The 18,322-nt window shown below is 43.5% G+C and overlaps 3 protein-coding genes across 4 annotated transcripts in view; 1 reads left to right on the top strand and 2 right to left on the bottom strand.

Annotated features, from left to right (window-relative positions):
• Positions 1-18,322, bottom strand: part of RPL9 (ribosomal protein L9) — a 93,515-nt gene that overhangs the window by 3,396 nt on the left and 71,797 nt on the right. Inside the window, exons 1-4 of one of the 2 annotated variants that reach the window (XM_048942454.1) lie at positions 1,716-1,799; positions 1,252-1,298; positions 1,055-1,170; positions 121-216 (exon numbers count right to left, since the gene is read on the bottom strand). In XM_048942454.1, coding sequence (XP_048798411.1) covers positions 121-216; positions 1,055-1,170; positions 1,252-1,297 — 258 coding nt within the window. In that variant the 5' untranslated portion in view covers position 1,298; positions 1,716-1,799. Of the gene's footprint in view, positions 1-120; positions 217-1,054; positions 1,171-1,251; positions 1,302-1,715; positions 1,800-18,322 lie in introns of those variants that run through there. The other variant, XM_048942455.1, reaches the window with a different exon arrangement.
• On the top strand, positions 1,824-17,325 carry LIAS (lipoic acid synthetase). Its single transcript, XM_048942451.1, has 11 exons — positions 1,824-1,989; positions 2,954-3,126; positions 3,805-3,898; positions 4,833-4,913; positions 5,162-5,318; positions 6,441-6,498; positions 7,704-7,832; positions 8,700-8,845; positions 9,957-10,027; positions 10,727-10,838; positions 11,797-17,325. Exons 1-11 carry the CDS (start codon positions 1,906-1,908, stop codon positions 11,847-11,849), a joined length of 1,158 nt encoding a protein of 385 aa, XP_048798408.1. The 5' UTR covers positions 1,824-1,905; the 3' UTR covers positions 11,850-17,325.
• UGDH (UDP-glucose 6-dehydrogenase) overlaps positions 17,264-18,322 on the bottom strand; it is a 13,417-nt gene continuing 12,358 nt past the window's right edge. The window contains exon 12 of the mRNA XM_048942449.1: positions 17,264-17,467. Coding sequence (XP_048798406.1) covers positions 17,357-17,467 — 111 coding nt within the window. The 3' untranslated portion in view covers positions 17,264-17,356. The remainder of the gene's footprint in view (positions 17,468-18,322) is intronic.

Raw genomic sequence — 18,322 nt, 5'->3', positions numbered from 1 at the left:
TTTGATGTCCAAACAGAAGAAAGCAAGCTGTTCATATGCATAACAACTGACATGCTTTGAAAAGCTCGTTGAAGTCTGTCCACTCTTGCCACAAAGATGCCATCTGAAAACAAAACTTACCAGCGTAACGCCCTTTATCATGTTCTGGACATGGCTGCAAATTGTGCGAACTGTTGCCAGCTCCTTTCTGTTACCCCACCACTTGTCAACACGCAGCTACACAGAAATAAATAACACAACAAACCCGTAAGTTACAGTCCAGTACTAAAAATAAAGCGGCTTTGTGACAAAGAATGAGAAGCCATTAAAATCACAGATATACTTTATTTCTTCAAAAGACTGTTAAAGGCCCACCCAGCTCCAGCCCCATGTGGTGACCCTCATACACACAAGAAGTTTTATTCTTGTCCCATCAGTAACAAACCTGCAGAGAAGCTGGGACAGGCAGCAGGTCTAAAAAGGTTCTGAAACCTTAAGCTAAAGGATGCAGCATCCTAAATGCTAAACTAGTTGTTCTGAAGTCAGACTACTACATGTAAGCTATCCATTTTCTCAGTTACAGTGTTAGGATATAGTGCTTTTCTGATGCAGTAAACGCTTACTAAAAGTTACCAAAATCAGCCATTTTTGCCCTTTTTCTTTTGTTGAAGACCTGTTTACACCACATGAAAATATTATGTACATATTTAGAGAATCAGCCCTAACGTAACTTGACAATTCCAAAAAACTAAATGCACTGAATTACTTTTAGCCAGTTAAAATGCACCAGGCAAAAGAACAGCACACAGTAGGTACCCCCTTCCCAACACTGAGAACTGCAACCACACAGAAAAACAATCAACACCACTCCAAGACACAACAGAACTTCAAGGCTGCCGTGGAGCGGGCCTCAGCATTCCAGCAGACCAACTCGTCCCAGGAAACATAAAGGAACTCATTCACAAAGAAAGCAAAACCAGGAACATTTGCTTGGAACTCCCAGACTTCTCAAGCCTTTGAACAGGCCGCGCTGCCCCCACCCAGTGGGCACCGAGCGCAGCCCCGCAGCACTCACCTTCCTGCGCTTCTTTCCCAGTAGGGACAGCTCCACGTTGATGTGGTTGAAGTCTCTCCGCAGAGTTCCCCGGGGGCCCTTCACGATGACCGTGCGGCCCTTCAGGGACACGCTGACTGCAAAGCGAGCACAGACAAACGCACGTTACGGCTGCGAGGCCGGCAGCACGACGGGCCTTTCAGGAGAGCACTACGCACCTTGCTCAGGGATGTCCACGGTCTGGTTGCTGAGGATGGTCTTCATTCTGCAAACGACAACCACGACAAGCTGCAGACCGGGAGGGAAAGCCCCTTCTTCTTACACCGCCCTGCTTCTCCTAACCCCCACGTACCCCGCGGCCCGCAGCTACGGGATCTTCCAACCCTCTACCGCCACCGCTACGGCCACCCGTGCCCACACGCAGGCCCGACCCCGGGCCCCAGGGAGGTGGCGGCCTCCGCGCCCTTCCCAGCAGCGGGACCCGGCCGGGCCTAGAGCGGGGAGGGGCGGGAAGGGGCACGTCGGAGAAAGCACCATCCCAGCGGCTCCCCCGCTAGGGCCGCATCCCAGAGCACCGCGACGGTGCGACCTCAGCCCCGGTCAGCCGCTCGCAGCCCGGCGGGGCGGCGAGGAGCCGGTCCGCCGCGGATGGCATCGGATGCAGCCACCAGCCGCAACTAACCTGGCGGCGAGCGGCGCCGAAAGGGGCGGCGTGTGACGTCATCGCGCTCTTGTAGCCGGTCGCGAGCCGCCGACGTCATCGCGCCGAGGCCGCCGTCCGAGAGGCGAGAGAAGGCGAGCCCCGATGCGCGCGAGCCGGCGCGGGCGGTCGAGCGCCGAGAGCGTCGATCCAGGCGGCGGGGGGCGTCGCCATGTCGCTGCTGCCCGGGGGCTGCCGCGGCGCCGCCGCTACCGCTGCCCGGCGACTGCTGCTGCTATCGGGGCCTCACACGCGGGTGGGTGGGTGCCGTCCGTCAGCCGGGGCGTCGCGGCCAGTAGTGTGGTTGCGCGCCTCAGGGCTCCGCCGCGGGCGGGTTAGGAAACGCGCGGTGCGGTGCGGTGTGGTGTGCTGCGGTGGGGTTCGGGCTGCGTCGGGCGGAGTGTCGGCAGCGGGTCGGGACGAGCGGCTCTTCACCTCTGCTTAGAGCTGCCCAGGCCGCACCTGAGCGCTGGGTCCGGTTCTGCGTCCCCAGTACGAGAGACACGCAGGGCCGTGGAGATACAAAGGGCCTGGAGCTCCCAGAGCTGGGGCTGTGCAGTCTGAGGCGGCGTGGGAGAGAGGTCCATCAATGGGCAGAAGTAGCTGAAAGCAGGGCGCGGAGGGCAGAGCCGGGCTCTTCTTGGTGCCGGCAGGGCAAGAGGCAGCGGACCCAAAGCGGAGCACGGGAGGTTCCTTCCGAACGCCAGGAGCGGTTCTGTGGGTGACGCTCCGTCACGGGCTGCCCAGCTGCGGGCTGTCCTCCTTGCAGGTCTTCAGAAGCATCCCGGCGCGGGCACTGCTCTGGTGACCCTGCTGGAGCTGCGGCTGGGCCCGATCTCAGCCGTGCCGTGCTGCTCTGACTGAGGCCGTGTCCACGGTGAAATAGTACGTTTCTGTGGCTGACTTGACGATGTGCATCTAAACCTCAAAATCCTGTCGGTCTCAAAAGCAAAAAGTACTCCATGCAGTGATACTTGTATCAAAAACTGTTTTATTTAGTCCGACGCTGAGATATATGGGAACTGGTCATTCTTTTTGTCTGTTTTTCATTACATGAAGTGAAGAAGAGTATAAATGTTTAACATAAATGCCCTTGGGAAGAGACTTGCACAAAGTCTGTTGCACAGCGTATGGTAAACCACCAAAAGGACTGGCGGTTCTTCAGTACGAAACACTAATTCATTTATAATTTAGTACATAACACCGTTGCTTTTTTTTAGGTGTCAGAAAGCCATGTGTGTAACCAGTATGGAACATCAAGTTCTTTGCCTGAGGAGACAAAAAAAATTCTCCAAAATGGACCAGACTTAGAGGACTTTGTATCAGGAGATTTGGCAGATAAGAGTGCGTGGGCTGAGTACAAAGGCAATTTAAAGCGTCAGAAAGGAGAAAGGTAAATGTAATTTCAAACAGCTGTAGTCGCTTCCATGCAGTTTCTTGCATGTTCAGGTATTAACTGCAGAATGTGTACCGTGTCCTTTTATTAAATTCTGTTGTATTGGCTTGCCAGATTGATTTTGCATGGAAAAAACCCACAGTATTAACTCTGAATCTGTAACAAAACTAAGACATGATGATATTTTCTCAACTTGAATGCTTGTGCCGTACCAAGTTATAAATGCACATCAGAGGGTAGCATACTATACTTAAGGGCTGAAAAAAATATTACTGGTATCAAAAAACAAATTAATGCAGAATAAGTTAAAAAATACTTGAAACAAAGTATATTCCCACTTATACAGTTGATCTCCGTTCTTGCTAGTTGTGTACTTTATGCTGTCATTAATTGTTGTGTTCTCCACTGTTGTACTATGAAATCCCATCTTTACAGCCTTAAGCCTTCCAGTGACAACAAATTCCTATTTTTGAATACTGGGATGGTAATATGCATAGAAGAGAGAAGCCTGTTATGACTGTGAGTGATATTAATGCTGGCCACTGAGCTGCATCAATATTCAAGGAACCCTTCCTCACTGGGATGTGTAACAAATTGAAATGGATCTATATAATTAATGGAAACTTACCATGTAAATAATGTATTAATGTTTACATTTGTTTGATTTTTGTTCAGGCTACGACTTCCTCCATGGCTGAAAACAGAGATTCCCATGGGCAAAAATTACAATAAACTGAAAAATACCTTGAGGAGTTTAAATCTGCACACGGTAAATCTAGTATCAAACCAAGGTTTCCTGTAGAGATGATGATCATTTTTTGTTTGTATGTTTGTTTTTGTGGAGGACAGGTAGACATTATGTCTTGTATGGTCTTAGATGCTGAAATCAAACCCAATGCTGACTTTTCTTTTTAATGTTTTTTTTCTGCTGTGATTTTAAGTATTATGACTTAATACTTGCCTCATCAAAGAGATGAAAAGATGCCAATTGTAACTATTTTTAATGGAAATGCACACAGTTTCAGGGATATATACATATTTTGTAGGAAAAGGAATTGCAGAAATTTGCATTTGCTTAAATACACCCTCAATCACAGAAACATAGAATGGCCCAGAGGATCGTAGATCTCCAACCCCCTGTCGCAGGCAAGGCTGCCAGCCTCCATATCTAATACTAGCCCAGGCTGCCAGGGCCCCATCCAGCCTGGCCTTGAACACCACCAGGTAGGGGGCATCCACAACCTCTCTGGGCAGCCTGTTCCAGGCTCACCACTCTCTTGGTAAAGAACTTCCCCCTGAAAGGTGATAAAAAGTGGTAGGTATGCATGGAGAGCTTTTTTTTCTGTCTGGTTGGTTGGTTTTGGAGGTTTTTTTTGTTTGTTTGTGGGGTTTTGGGGGGCAAGATGTATCATGGATCTTGTGAATACAGTATCTTGTGAAATGTGAAATTTAAAATGCTAATGACAATCTGTGCTAACTAATAAGGCAGTTACTCGGCTGAGGAGTTGTTGGCTCTGGGTTTATATATTAGAGGGTAAAGAATGGAAGTGGATGCCAGGAAACAATTATTTTCTTCCTAGCCATTCTGCTGACTTCTTCCATAACGATATGTAACTCTGTTAATCTCATTTATCACAGATGGAATTAGGATTATTTGTAGGCTAGTACAGAAATATAGTACTTTCCTGTATGTTTAACTTCAGGTATGTGAGGAAGCACGTTGTCCCAACATTGGGGAATGCTGGGGAGGTGGTGAATATGCTACAGCTACAGCTACTATTATGGTAAGCCATTAACAATTTTTCATGTATTTTATAACTGTTTGAGGCACTTGTAGCACATTGTTGGATATGTGGCAACCTCTGCTGAAGTGGTGTGGGTTTGTTACATGAAATGTACAGGAAATCACTTCCTCACCTTTTTCTTTAGTATTGAGGCGTTCTGATAGGCTGAAACAGCATATGCAGCTGTTTCTTGGCTGAGCAATAGTGATGTGCAAAATGTAAATGTAGGAATGCCCTTCTTGTTTCAGCTGATGGGTGACACGTGCACTAGAGGCTGCAGATTTTGTTCAGTAAAGACAGCAAAAAATCCACCTCCACTGGATCCCGAGGAGCCTTATAACACAGCAAAAGCTATTGCTGAGTGGGGCTTGGACTACGTTGTATTGACATCGGTGGACAGAGATGGTTAGTATGCTGTCACTGATGTCTTCCAGTGTGGGCTCAATTGTGCAATTTGCACAACTGTGCAAATCAGTGCAAGTGTTGAGAATTCTTCTTTGAAATGAGTCAACTGTGCCAAACCTTTGGAAAGTGCCTACATGCTTCTAGTATCTCTCTATACCTGGTAAAATACAATAGAAGTTACACTCAGAGGATCATCTGTTCCATCCTAAATTATTCTGTGATCGAGTCCAACCATCCAGCTAACCCTGCTGCTAAGCCATGTCCCTAAGTGGCACATCCACACGTGTGGATGGTGGTGGACTCCACCCCTTCCCTGGGCAGCCCATTCCAATGCCTAACCACCCTTTCCACAAAGATATTTTCCTGAGGCTCAATTTCAGCCTCCCCTGGCGCAGCTTGATGCCAATGCCTCATGCCCGACACCTTCCTCTCTAGCCTCCTTTCAGATAGCTGTACATAGCAATGAGGTCTTAACATTAAAAATATACAATAATTAATAAAGTATTGTAAGAACCTTTTTCTTTTTTCAAAGTACACACACTATATTCTACTTGATCAGAAAAAAAATCACATTCATGCGCTATGCTATTGCAGAACTTGTTTTCAAAAGCTACACCTGAAATGAATTATACTTAATAGTATTGAAAGTTGCTTTTTGTTCTGTGGTTGTAGTAGCTCTTTTGTGGTGACGTCATGTGCATGAGAAAAACAATTGTAAGGACTCTTCAATATATTTTAGGTGAAAGTCCAATAGCTTCAAAGTGGTTTACAAGAAAAGAGCAATAATGCTTAGTTGGATGTTTCATTTTTTTTGTAGGACGGCTTCTCCTCCTTCTTCTTCAGTAGTTAAATAGTTAAAGTCATTTTGTTCTTAGGCTGACAGTGAACCCACAAAAACAAGTGAATATGATTATATTTAACCTGTGTGCAGAGTGAGGCTTGGTAGAATATCTGTTGCAAACCTTTGACATAAGCAGTAAAATAAGATGAGTTTTATCTTTGACTAAAAACTCCTTTATGAGTTCAGATTTAATTGTGACTCTGCTTTTTTTTTTTTTGTCTCTAATAAGTAAATGCATTTCTTGAGCAGAAAGGTTAACTGAATAATTGGAATACTTCTAGATATGCCTGATGGTGGAGCAGAACACTTTGCAAAGACGGTCTCCCATCTGAAAGAAAGGTACGTTAATAATGTATTACTGTTATTAGTAAAAAACTTTCTTGTATCTTAGTTTCAGCTGAGATGGAATTGTTTTCTTCAGAGGGTCTGATATGATGCTATATTTTGGTTCTAGGAGAAAAATTATTAACACACCGATGTTTATAGTTGCCTGCTATCTATCTATCTATGTATTTATTTATTTAGCCTGTAACGTCTTTCAGAGCCAAAGCCATTTGCAGCAAAGGGCCCCAAGGAGCTGGGAGGGAACAGAATTAGGACAGCTGACATAAACTGGCCACAGGGACATTCCGTGCTATTTGACATCACACAGAAGGAGTTTTGGAGGTGTGGGAGTTCATCTCACTCTCTTTTGCTACTTGGTGGGCTGGCTGGGCATTGGTCAGGGGGTGGTAAGCAATTGCTTGTGCATCACTTGCTATATTTGTCATAATTATTATCCTTATCTTTATCTTAGTAAATAGTTTTATCTCAACCCACAAGTTCCACTTTGTTTCTTTTTGATTCTTTCCCCCATCCCACTGGGAAGGGGGGAGTAACCAAACAACTGCGTGATGCTGAGCCACCTGCCAGCTTAAATCACAACACGTGCTATGGCATGTAGGTCAAAATTGCCTTTAGCTGGATTCTGTGAGAGGCCATACAAATAGAAAAGTGTGCCTTCAGCTTGTTTATGTGCCCTTTTTCCCCCCATTATTCATATTTCTAGTACAATAGTCCCAAAATATTTTGAATTGGAATGCACTTCCAATTTAGCACAGGCTTATTTAAAGTTAAGCACGGGATTATTTCTTTGACTATGTGTCAGGTCAGAAATACATCTTCTCTGTATTTCAGAGCTGTAATAGTAAAATAGTATTTAAAACTTCATGCAGTAACCTGTGACTGACAGAAAAATATTACATATAGACAGACTGCAAAGAAATGGGGGGTTTTGTATTATTTGACTTCCATTCTATTTCAGCTCACATCAGTAAAATCAGGAATTAAACACATTATGTTTTGTTTGAACAATGATATTACAAAAAAGCAATAGTGTCAGTACTTGCAGAAATCTGTTGTTTTAGCCATATATCCCAAATTATCTTCGCTCTGCTTATGAGCGCATCGTCGGTTTGCTTATGTTTGGGTTTTGTTATATTCAACGTTTACCAACAGTGATAAAAATCCCACAGATGTGTTCATTTCCAGTTTCTTTTTCTCAGGAACTCAAAAATAGTTGTGGAATGCCTTACCCCTGATTTCCGAGGGGACCTTAAGGCTGTGGAGAAGGTAGCACTGTCAGGGCTGGACGTGTATGCCCACAACGTGGAGACCGTTCCGGAATTACAGAGGTAAGTAAGAACAGCGTGTGTAAATGGAAGCAGAATGCAGTACAATAGGAGAAGGGATTTTGTGAAAGGAATTCTCTGTGACTGGGAGCCAGAGCCATTTATTTAAACCTGCTTTCAGCACGCAGCTCTCGGTCCCGATCCCACTCAGAGGCGGCACCACTGCTCCCTTTTCCTCCTGAGGTGACCACAGGCCTCTCGCTTTGCCCTAAAAAAGGACGAACAAAAGAACCGAAACATTCACTGTGAACAGAGCATAGCTGAATCCCATTGTGTCGGGTTCTCTTCTTGAGAACTAGGTTTTGTTTCGCAGCTCTGTAGTACTTTGAACTATCTGCGGCTTACACACAGCTTGCCCTGCGGCAGAAAAGGCGCAGGCTGGCCGGGCGCTGTTCCATCCCGCTGCTCCCGGCACTCTGTAGCCTGTTGGTTTTCCGCAGTTCTGCGGGTGCGTCGCGCTCGCGATCTGACAGTACTCTGCCACGAGAAAAAGGAACACCTCCCTGCTGGCAAGAACGTTCTGTACAGCTCCGCCCGCAGCCACGCGGCGTGCTGCCGCTTCGCGTCTCGCCGGCCTTCCCCCGCCCGCTCGCTTCCGCTCGGGCGGCCGGCCGCCTCAGGACTGGGGAGGCGGGCGGGGAGCTCCGAAATGGCGCGGGGCCGCGGTTCCCAGCCTGCCTCGCGCGGCGCCGCCCTGCCCGCCGCCCGCCCGCAGAGGGCGCCCGCGCCGCGCCGCGCCCGGGCCTCGGGGCCGGCAGGCGGCCCGGAACGGCGAGCCGTGGTTTGGGCTTCGCGGGATGTAAGAGAATGTAACTGTCGTGGCGTCTTTAACTCGCCGATGTTCTCCCCGTCGTGCTGAAAACCTCAAAGGAAAATCCGCGATCCCCGAGCCAACTTCGAGCAGTCCGTCCGTGTGCTGAAGCACGCCAAGGAGGTGCAGCCCCGTGTCATTTCCAAGACATCCCTCATGCTGGGGCTGGGTGAGACAGATGAACAGGTGTTTTCAACGATGAAGTGTGAGTTTTCTTGTTTTCTTTGCTATTCTTTTCTAAGAAGAGAAAAGTTCCCAGTGGATAGTGCACACAGGCATTTTTCACAAGATATTTGTACATCCTACAATGTTTCTCCCATATCCAGCTGAAGGATTGTCTACCTGTACTTTATCCCTTGCATAATAACCATATATTTAGAAGGCAGTGGTACAGCCTTGTTTTTCTGCAGCTGTGACGTATCAGTTCCTGCCCAGCATTTCGTACAGAGGTGTGAAGTTCAGCCTCAGGGCTGTTTGCATGTCATGGATGTCTTTGGAGCCATCCAGTTACTCTACTCTCATTCCTCTCCCTTTCTCTATGTAGGAGCTGAAGAACATGTAAATGTGCTGCTATTAAACCCATTTATCAGTCTAATCAGGTTTCAATGTAACAGTAAGTGCAAAGTGCAGTAAACAAAACATCATCTTTTTATTTGACTTGGGGGCAAGCAGTTCACATAGCCAGGAAATACATAGAGGTATTCATTCGAAATCTGATCCCTCACACCTGATCACCACAGCAAGCATCGCCCTGCAAGCTAGCTGACTGCTGGGTGCCTGGGTTACTTTCTGTAAGCAGACAACCTGAACTCATTTGTTGCATCTTGATTCTAGTAAATATCCATCTTGCAAGTTTTTGCAGGCATTAAAGCTAACCCTTCGGTGTGTAAAGCTGGCTAAAGGTGTTGGCAAATTTATTTCTCTTCAGAAAAGTACGGGTAACTTCAGCATGAAGGCTTTGAACCAGTGGAGAAGTGCTAAGTGCATGTGTCCATTTTCCCTCAGAGGAGGGCTTTGACCTAAAGATGCAGTGAAAAGCAGCAAAACAAAAAAGAGCATGTTGTCTCTGCAGTGAGACAAGTGACTGCAGTGCAGTGGTATTCTTTCCAGCTCTGAACTAGAGAGATCGTGCAGCAGCTTGGATCTCAGAACGAGGTGCATTGCTGCTGCTTGTGGAGGTTGCAGGCTCCGTTCAGGGAGAGCAGAACGTACCCCCTGCAGGGTGCTGCGGTTCAGCCTTGCACATGGGGTGTTAGCCACTTGCTGACAATCCCTCGTGGTGCTTTTGCCACTAACAAGGACATTTATTTTTGCAGTGTTGCGTGAAGCAGGTGTGGATTGTTTGACTCTAGGACAATACATGCAACCAACAAAACGTCACCTAAAGGTAATTTCATTTACAGACAAAATTATGGTCTGGACCTTGCAGTAAAGTTTTTTCTTTCTAAAATGAGGCTTGATTTGCATCCTTCCCTTAATTGTGGATGTTGGGAAATATTTCCTTCCTTGTCTAACTTTATTCCCATCTGTTACGGACTCCTTGCTAGAAATGGCCCCAGCTACAATCATTCCATCTTCTGCAGACTTTCCATTGTTACTATTAGCTGGGCAGACAGCTGGAATGCTGTCACAGAATGCTGGACAGCTGAGGAATGATTCTGCAAAACAAGAGTCTCCCTGCATGCCTCAAACAGAATGGCTCAAGTCAGCTCTTCTTCGCTGACTGGTAGGCTGGCCCTTAATGGTGCCACTTCAGCTGCAGAAATTAGCATTTATTTCTTCTGTAACCTGTCCAGACCTTCAGTCTCTGTACTGTTACTCTGTTTCACTGAAATAATTTGCTAACAAAGAGATGTTTGTTATGTTGTTTGTTTGTTTGTTTTTACTAACTTGGACAAAAAGGTTTGTGCAAAAGGACTGTTTGAAAACAGAGCTAAGAACATGATGAAGCAACAATTTTGCAACTATATCTGTTTTGGAATGTAACGTTTTGAATTGAGATTTAATTGTGCCATGTTGCCACATGCTGTCTATATTTTATTTCCTTTACATTAAGGGCTGATCAGAATGAATTCTTTTCACTCAGGTTGAGGAGTATGTAACACCTGAAAAATTCAAATACTGGGAAAAAGTAGGAAACGATCTTGGATTCCATTACACAGCTAGCGGGCCTCTAGTGCGTTCCTCCTATAAAGCAGGTACATTACTAAGCAGTGTTAAATTATTTAGGATGTGATGTTTTATGTAATCATGCTAAAACTGTGAGGTAACAGGCAACAAAGCTCACCTTTTCTCAAGAGCAAATTATCTAGTTACGCTTTTTTACTGTTTACATTTACTGTTTTTTGTAGTTCATCTATAGTATGTATCTGTGCAATTGTTGTGTGGCTTGTCACCTTAAATAAGCTGATTTGTTGGCAAACCAAGCTTGTGCTATACTTAATGCACAGGATTCATATATAGGGTACACAGCCTTCAGTTTTTCCATTACAATCTGCCGCTTGAACACTTGAGGCTTTAATGGAGCCAGTTGTTGTTTGTGATGCAGTTTTGATGCTGAAGGCAGAATTTATTTGCAGTGCCCTAGAAATAATTAGACGCACTTAAGGCAGTGCTTTTTCTGACAAAGCAGTGTGTTCAGTAGCAGCTGATCTTAGTGGCACTGCCGTGTAGGTGCCACATTCTGCTTTTTCCTAAGGAGAGAGCACAGAAGGATGGGTTGGGGCACCTTGCTTCTCAGGCTATTTGAAGCAGAATTTATAGTGGGTTTCATTACAAGTTGCTGCTACTTCATAAAATAGGAATTAATTTTTAATTAAATCAATTCACCTCGACCTGGTTGAGAACACAAAGCAGCAGAGCTTTTTCATAACACTGAACATGAAGAAAATTCAGATTTTGAGGGGATGGATGGTATTGCTTGTTGAGTTATGGATTTGTCTTTTTACACATCCTGGCTGTACTGAAAATGCAGCTGTGTAGAACTGACTATCACAGAATCACCCGGGTTGGAAGGGACCCCAAGGATCATGTAGTTCCAAGCTATAGAATATTGGTAAGCCCTAATACAGAATGCAATAGGAATGCACGTTGTTTTGCTTCATGTCCTGGAAACACCTACAAATGACTTCTGGTGCTTTTTTGCCTTTTGATTAGGTGAATTCTTCTTGAAGAACTTGGTGGAAAAAAGAAAGACGAAAGTCATCTGAAAATGAGAGTGAGCCTATTTAAAGCAGCCAGTTCTAAGGATCCTTTTTCAGCACATAATTATACCCAGTTCCAGAAATACAGAAGACCAGATGGCGGAGGCACGAAAACTTACTATCTTTCCAGAACATTTTACTCTTACCAAAACACTGTTATTGTACCTAACTCCTGGCAATGCTACAACTATGTAGTCCTTCCAGCATTAAGTAGTAAGTCAGAAGACAGAATTGATTTTGAAAGAGCAAAGTGATTGAGGTAAGCTGAAAAATAATCAGAGGTTTAAGTAAAGATTTGATGCTACCATCAATGTTGCTGCAATTAGATACTGCTTAAGATGCCAATAATAGGTATTTTGAAAGGCAGTGAGATCTTGCTGTGTCTTACCATTACTATGTAACACAAGCTTGCAGGAACTGTGGGAAAGAAAGGAATTACAAAAAAGCACACATGACAAAGGACCACATTAGGATTATTTTGAACCACACAAGAGAAGTACTGTTAATTCAAGACATTATGTCTTTTGCCTGCATCTTAAGAAAATTAACTGTGCCATTCTGAGAGCTAATGCTTTGCAGGTGTCTCAAAGGATGAGTCTCAATTAGGGGATGAGGTGAAGAAAACAAGATAGTTAACTTTGTATAGATATCAATTTAAAACACTAGGAAATTGATAGCAGCAAAGAGGGAGCCACCTTTAGCTTGGGTATGTATGTGACTGTAACAAACCCCTCTGCTTTCTCCAGATGCTGCTTCAGCATTGAGTGTCCAGATCTGTGCATATCCTGTACTGTAATTCTGCTCTGTTGTTGCCTGGGGATTAAAGTTCTGTACCCCACCTGAGGGTGTGGAGGTTGCATTCAGTCTGGGTGCCTGCCCCAGGGGATTTGATCTGAGTGTTTACTCTTCTGCATTCAGATTTAACTGCACTGTGGCTGAAATGTAAAGTCTGTTATGTACTGTACTAAGCTCAGGTAGAAATAAAAGTGTGGCATATGGTACAATAGCAACTGTTCATTTCTGTCTTTTCAGTCATGGTCGTCTCTCCTTAATCATTCTCAGCTGTGCATTCTGAACAGTAGATAAGAGTTCTTAAAACTGGCTGAAGCTTTTATTTTTACAAAGTTGTTGGGAAATATTCCAGGAATTTGTTGTCTAGTTGTAATAAACTCTTATTCCAGTAAAGCTGGAGCTGTCTGCAGTACTTAGATACACTTTTGTAGTCTACAGAAAGGAGAGAGGACCCTCCCACTACTCCATGCTCTGTTAGGATGACAGCTAATGAGCAGGTGGAATCTTGGTATTGTCATAGACAGCGAAAGTCAAACTCTGCCACCAAGGCCAGTGTTGCATAATTGATACTTCACAAAATAAAGCACTAAGTATAGCAATACTAAGGCATTATGAAGACAAATTAGCTTTAAACTAAAAAGGAATATATTTAATTAAATAGTATGACGGTAGTGTAAATTAGGGAGAGATTGTATGTTCTTTATGGCTCAGGCTTGATGCCTGTACCTTGAAAAGGTGAAAATTTTGAAGTTATCAATAAGTCTGCAAAGGAGTCTTGAACAAGAGCAGGCATGCTGTGGGCCACAGCCACCTCCCTTCAGCTGAAACACCACATAGCAGAGCAGCAGAAGGTTGGCACTACAGCAAGGAGTCTGAATACTGCTCTGCTTCAGCAGGCCAGGTGAGGTGCAGCACTAACCTGATGATACCCACACATGTAATGACTGCCAGCTTTTAGTAGAGGCCCCCCTATAAACAATGGGCTTTGATAGAGCGGGTTTAGGAAGCTATTGTAGCTTTTGCCAAGTTACTGCTTTCAGTATAATCAACACCAGAAAAATGAAGAAAAATTCTGAGCCATACAGCAATTTTAGAACTGCCAAGAGGACACTATGCAATGATCATCTATGACTTTTTTTTTTTCCTATTGAAACAAATGTTTCTGTGAAACAGTCTAACATTATTTCATATGGTAAGTTTTTTTTTTTACTGACTGCTGCTGGATAGATCAGAAGATGATCTCAGGCTTTACACAACTGTCTGACAGCAGGCCCCCAGTTACACAAGCTCTGTAAGCCATTTTCTAGTCACATGCTTTGTATGGCTTCTAGGAAAGCAGTCATATTTTGGCTGCATAGATGTATTTTTGTTTAATTTCTGAGGGTCTTTGAGGACCTCTGACAATTTGTACAACATAGATGACAAGCTTTAAAGTTCTTTTTCTAGTTGAAAAAACTACTTTTCCAACTATCTTTCATCCCTATTCCCATTTTTTCCCCTATCACTTTATGTTGAAGGCACCAAACACTCCGAGGTTATGGCTATAGATTCAGCACTGATCTCATGACTTCTCTAATCTTGTTTCAGAAGAGATTTCACATTGAATATTTGCAAAGCACTTAATTCTGTCTGCACTTCTTATAGTACTGTATGCCTGCTTTGTCAGTTTCCCTTGCACTCAAGAAAACAGTTCTGGGAATACGATCTCAAGTCAACGTGTTCTTTAAGAGAGTGACCTTTTTAAAGCATCATTATACCAACCAACACCACACAAAGCATAATTAAACATACACAGCCAACTGGAGATATGCTGCACCATCCAGTGACTTACAGAGGCATTAAGTTAAAAAAGAAAAAGCATTCATTTAAGAATAGACTTGTTTTCCATCTGATCAGTGAATAATAGGAGAATAGGGGTGTCCCCTTTTTTCACTACATGGAAAGTTATTAAAGATGACATTCAACTTGCACTAGCAATTCTCAGCTTGAATTGAGGGGGGAAAAAAAAAGCAGGCAATGAAGACCTATGCCTAAAGCAATTATAGATAACACATTATTTCCTGTACTGTCTGACACTTCATTTTGAATTTCAGATGTTGAGCATTATAGCATACTATAAATTCTATGTCACCCCCAACGAAGGCTCAAGGGATGAAGAGAGGTATAAACCTACTAGCCCTCGTGAGATCTAACTGCTCTTATGCTGCTCTTTGTACAAAAATGTGTTCGCCCTATTCAGTTGCGGTGCTCTTGGCCGTCCTCATTCCAGGAACAGTTTTGTCTGAATTAAGAGTTTCACATGCATACAAAGAGGTAAAAAGAGTACATCATGTCTGGCACTTGGATTTACTACTGTACATCTTGAGTGAGACAATTTATGCAGCCCATATGCTACTCATAGGCTTGTATTAAACTGTACTGCTTCAGCTGCTGTATTCACACTTCTGCGGTGAAAAATGGTGTTACAGTGGGATTGCATTTTATTAAGAAACATTAAAAAATTAGAGCACAGGAATCCATTACTCATATTACACAATTCTCATCAAGAATTACATTCTGTAAGATCCCATAGACACAAACCCGATAGCACTCAACCCCAGCTCTTTCATGCTTTTTTCGTGAGCGCAAGCCTTCAAGAAACAGGAATACAAGTCATCTCCAACACCATTTCCCTGGCAACCGTACTCTGAAGATGAGCGGTGATTTTGGCCTGTGGTAAGATTCTTCTGCATGTATGCAAGATGAGCCCTGAAACAGTGCTGTACTACCCTAATTATAGTTCAGGGCAAGAGTACTACTTGTGAGCACCCTCTCAATCCCAAAGGGGACATTGCCAGCTTGCTCTCTCTGGTTCTGCTGGGGTAGTCCAGAAAGATGTCTGCCTGTATACAGCAGACGATCCAGCATTCAGGAGTTTGAGCACTCACATTTGCCACACCTGTATCACAGGTGTATCACAGGGCAGCCTTTGCTCTAGGCCTTGTATGAAAGCAGCACTAATGACTTGGGAAGAGGAGACACCACTATGGAAGATAAGTTTAAGGCTCTATAATTCCCATTCATTTTGATAAGCTTCCAATATGTTCCTCACAGAAGAATCCCGTGTGTGACAGCAAAAAACAAAACAAAACAACTTCAGGCATACTTGCCCAAAGTGATTGTAGAAACCATTGAGGTGCAGCACGTGAAAGCATCCAGCTCAAAAGTACACATAGGACAGCCAAACAATTAACACTACCTTGTATTGCCTCTGCAAATTGTTACACATCCCTCAAAGCTTCAAAGATCCGTCCTCAGGCTTACATGGTACCTGTGCTTCCATAGTCAATAGTTACAGCAACAGTCCTCATTACCAAGACATTGATCTTGTGCTCTCAGTACAACTACTGACATAGAATACTTGAAGGCACAGCTGTTGTACGCATTCAGAAAGTAGTCTGTGACTGCTTACAGGATTCTATCATTGAACTAAGACTTCCATGCCTTCTAGTCCAAATCCTCTCTCTGGTCAGCCCTTTCTAACTTTCTCCACTTCACAACCCCATGCAACAAGCCAAACACAGAGTCTATAATCAAGGACTTTAATAGCACTGGCCAATTGAGAATAATAAAAACAAGTAGAAAGAAAGTAATAATAAAGGCAAAAGTATCATGATAATAGAGGAAGTATTAATTCCTGCTAATGAAATGAGGTAGCAAGCTGACTATGTATGGGGCTGAATTTTTTTTCTTTTTTAAATTTTCTGAACAGCAGAGAATAATTCTTGCAGGTTCATAAAGATACTGCTTTTATTCATAAAATATAAGCAGAAAGAACAGTAGAAAAAGCGTTAGCTTTGAAGCTAACGTTTGCTTTCTACTTGGACTGACACTGAATTAAGGTATGTCTGCTCAAATTCTGTGTTTGAACAAGCAGCAGGCAGAATGCTCTTCTGCTGAAGGAAAGTTGTATTGTGGTAATTTATGAAAATCATGCCCCAGGAATCTGATCAAATCAGTAATTTATGTGCTGCATATGGAATGTAGGCAAGAACCAAGAATCAGAAACAAGATCAGCCAGTGGATTGGTTTATAGCTACTACTCCACTGCCAACAAGTATGTGATAGACATCTGCAGAAGCCACCTGGCACCCAACAGATGCAGTTCAGACTGCATCAGCACACACTGATCACAGTGAGGATCAGGGCAACATAGTTGCAGTCAGCTCTGTTTTAGGTCTCAACCCAGAACTACCAAAATTCACATAGAACTCATCTTTTGACTCCATCACCAGTTAAAACAGGCATGTAAGGGGAAAGAATTACCCCAAATGACAATATAAAAGAGTGAGACCAACTGAGTTCCTGATCACTGTCTGTAACTGGACTAAAGTAAAATAGATGTTCCATTTCTTTTGTGCTCATATCACTTGAGCATTTACACTTAAAGTGCAGTGTAGGAACACTTCTGGAAGCAGAAGGTTGTAGCTTGAGCGTAACTTTTCCTCTTGAAGGTTGATTCATTATTAAAAACAGGTTTGTACCATCCTTAGTAATCAAAATTGCTAGAAAAATAGAGATTTGAAAATACGCTGAGTTCATGTGTACCAGGTACTGTTTTCTGGCGTAAAATCGGATTGTAGTTTATGAAAAATATCTTTCCTTAAAAAAAAAAAAAAAGCATAGGGTTACAGTTATTATCACTAAGAAGGTGACAGAATTCCTTCAGTACCTATTAAACATTATACTCTGGGCTTTTTGACAGGTGGGTCCTGCAGGCTGAACTTCGGAATTTCACAAGAAGAAGCAAAAGGGATTCTTTTGGCTGACACCTTCTTCCCAATTGTTTCAATCTGAAGGGAAAAAAAAGAAAAAGAAAAAAAGAAAAAGAAAAAAGCACATTTAGCAAGTGAGCACAGCAAACTAACAGTCACATAAGCAGAGTACAGGGAGTTTACTAATTAAATCCAGGTCACAACTACTTTTGAGGAACACTAGAAGCTAGGAAGCACATTGTGTATGCAGACAATTTGAGAGTGGAAGTGCAAAGAATTTAGAAAAATCAGCCTTTCACTTGTTCCCATGTACAGATTTAAATTTCTAGGATGCAACTCTTTAAGTATTCGTGTGCCCTAGCTTCCATACAACTAGCAGTATAAATAATGTCAACAAATGTTACTGGGTATTCAGAAAGCGTGTTTTCAAGCCTCCTTTATTTAGAGATGTCTATCCACTAAATAAGGATAAATAAAAGGTTCCACCCTCTTTGAGGGAGTGGGTTGTTTCTGAAATAATTCAACTCAATGCTAAAGACAGTCAGCTGTTTAAGAGAAAGTTAAGACATACAAAGAAACCAGGGCCCTACAACATTCAGAAAGGGAGATTTCTGATAAATTCTACATGAGATTAATGTAAATTGGTAGGATGAATTACTAAGAGTGGGGCTTACAGAGGACAAAACATCAACTAGCAAAAACTAGAAATAAATAGTTCAGATGCCCAGTAAGTAAGAACATCTTTCCTGTGATACTTGCTAAATGTCACTGGAAGGAACCTTGAAGCCCACCCAGATCCTGCTCCTTGCCATGTGCTGGATCAGGCTGCACAGGGCTGCATCCAACCCAGCCTTGAATGCCTCCAGGGATGGGGCATCCACAATTTTTACAGGCAGCCTGTTCTAGTGCTTCACCATCCTCAGAGTAAAAAAT

Source organism: Lagopus muta, chromosome 4, assembly GCF_023343835.1.
Source record: "Lagopus muta isolate bLagMut1 chromosome 4, bLagMut1 primary, whole genome shotgun sequence".
In the NCBI taxonomy this organism is placed as follows: Eukaryota; Metazoa; Chordata; class Aves; order Galliformes; family Phasianidae; genus Lagopus; species Lagopus muta.
Note: the sequence above shows the minus strand (reverse complement) of the source record. Positions and strands in the feature narration are given on the sequence as shown.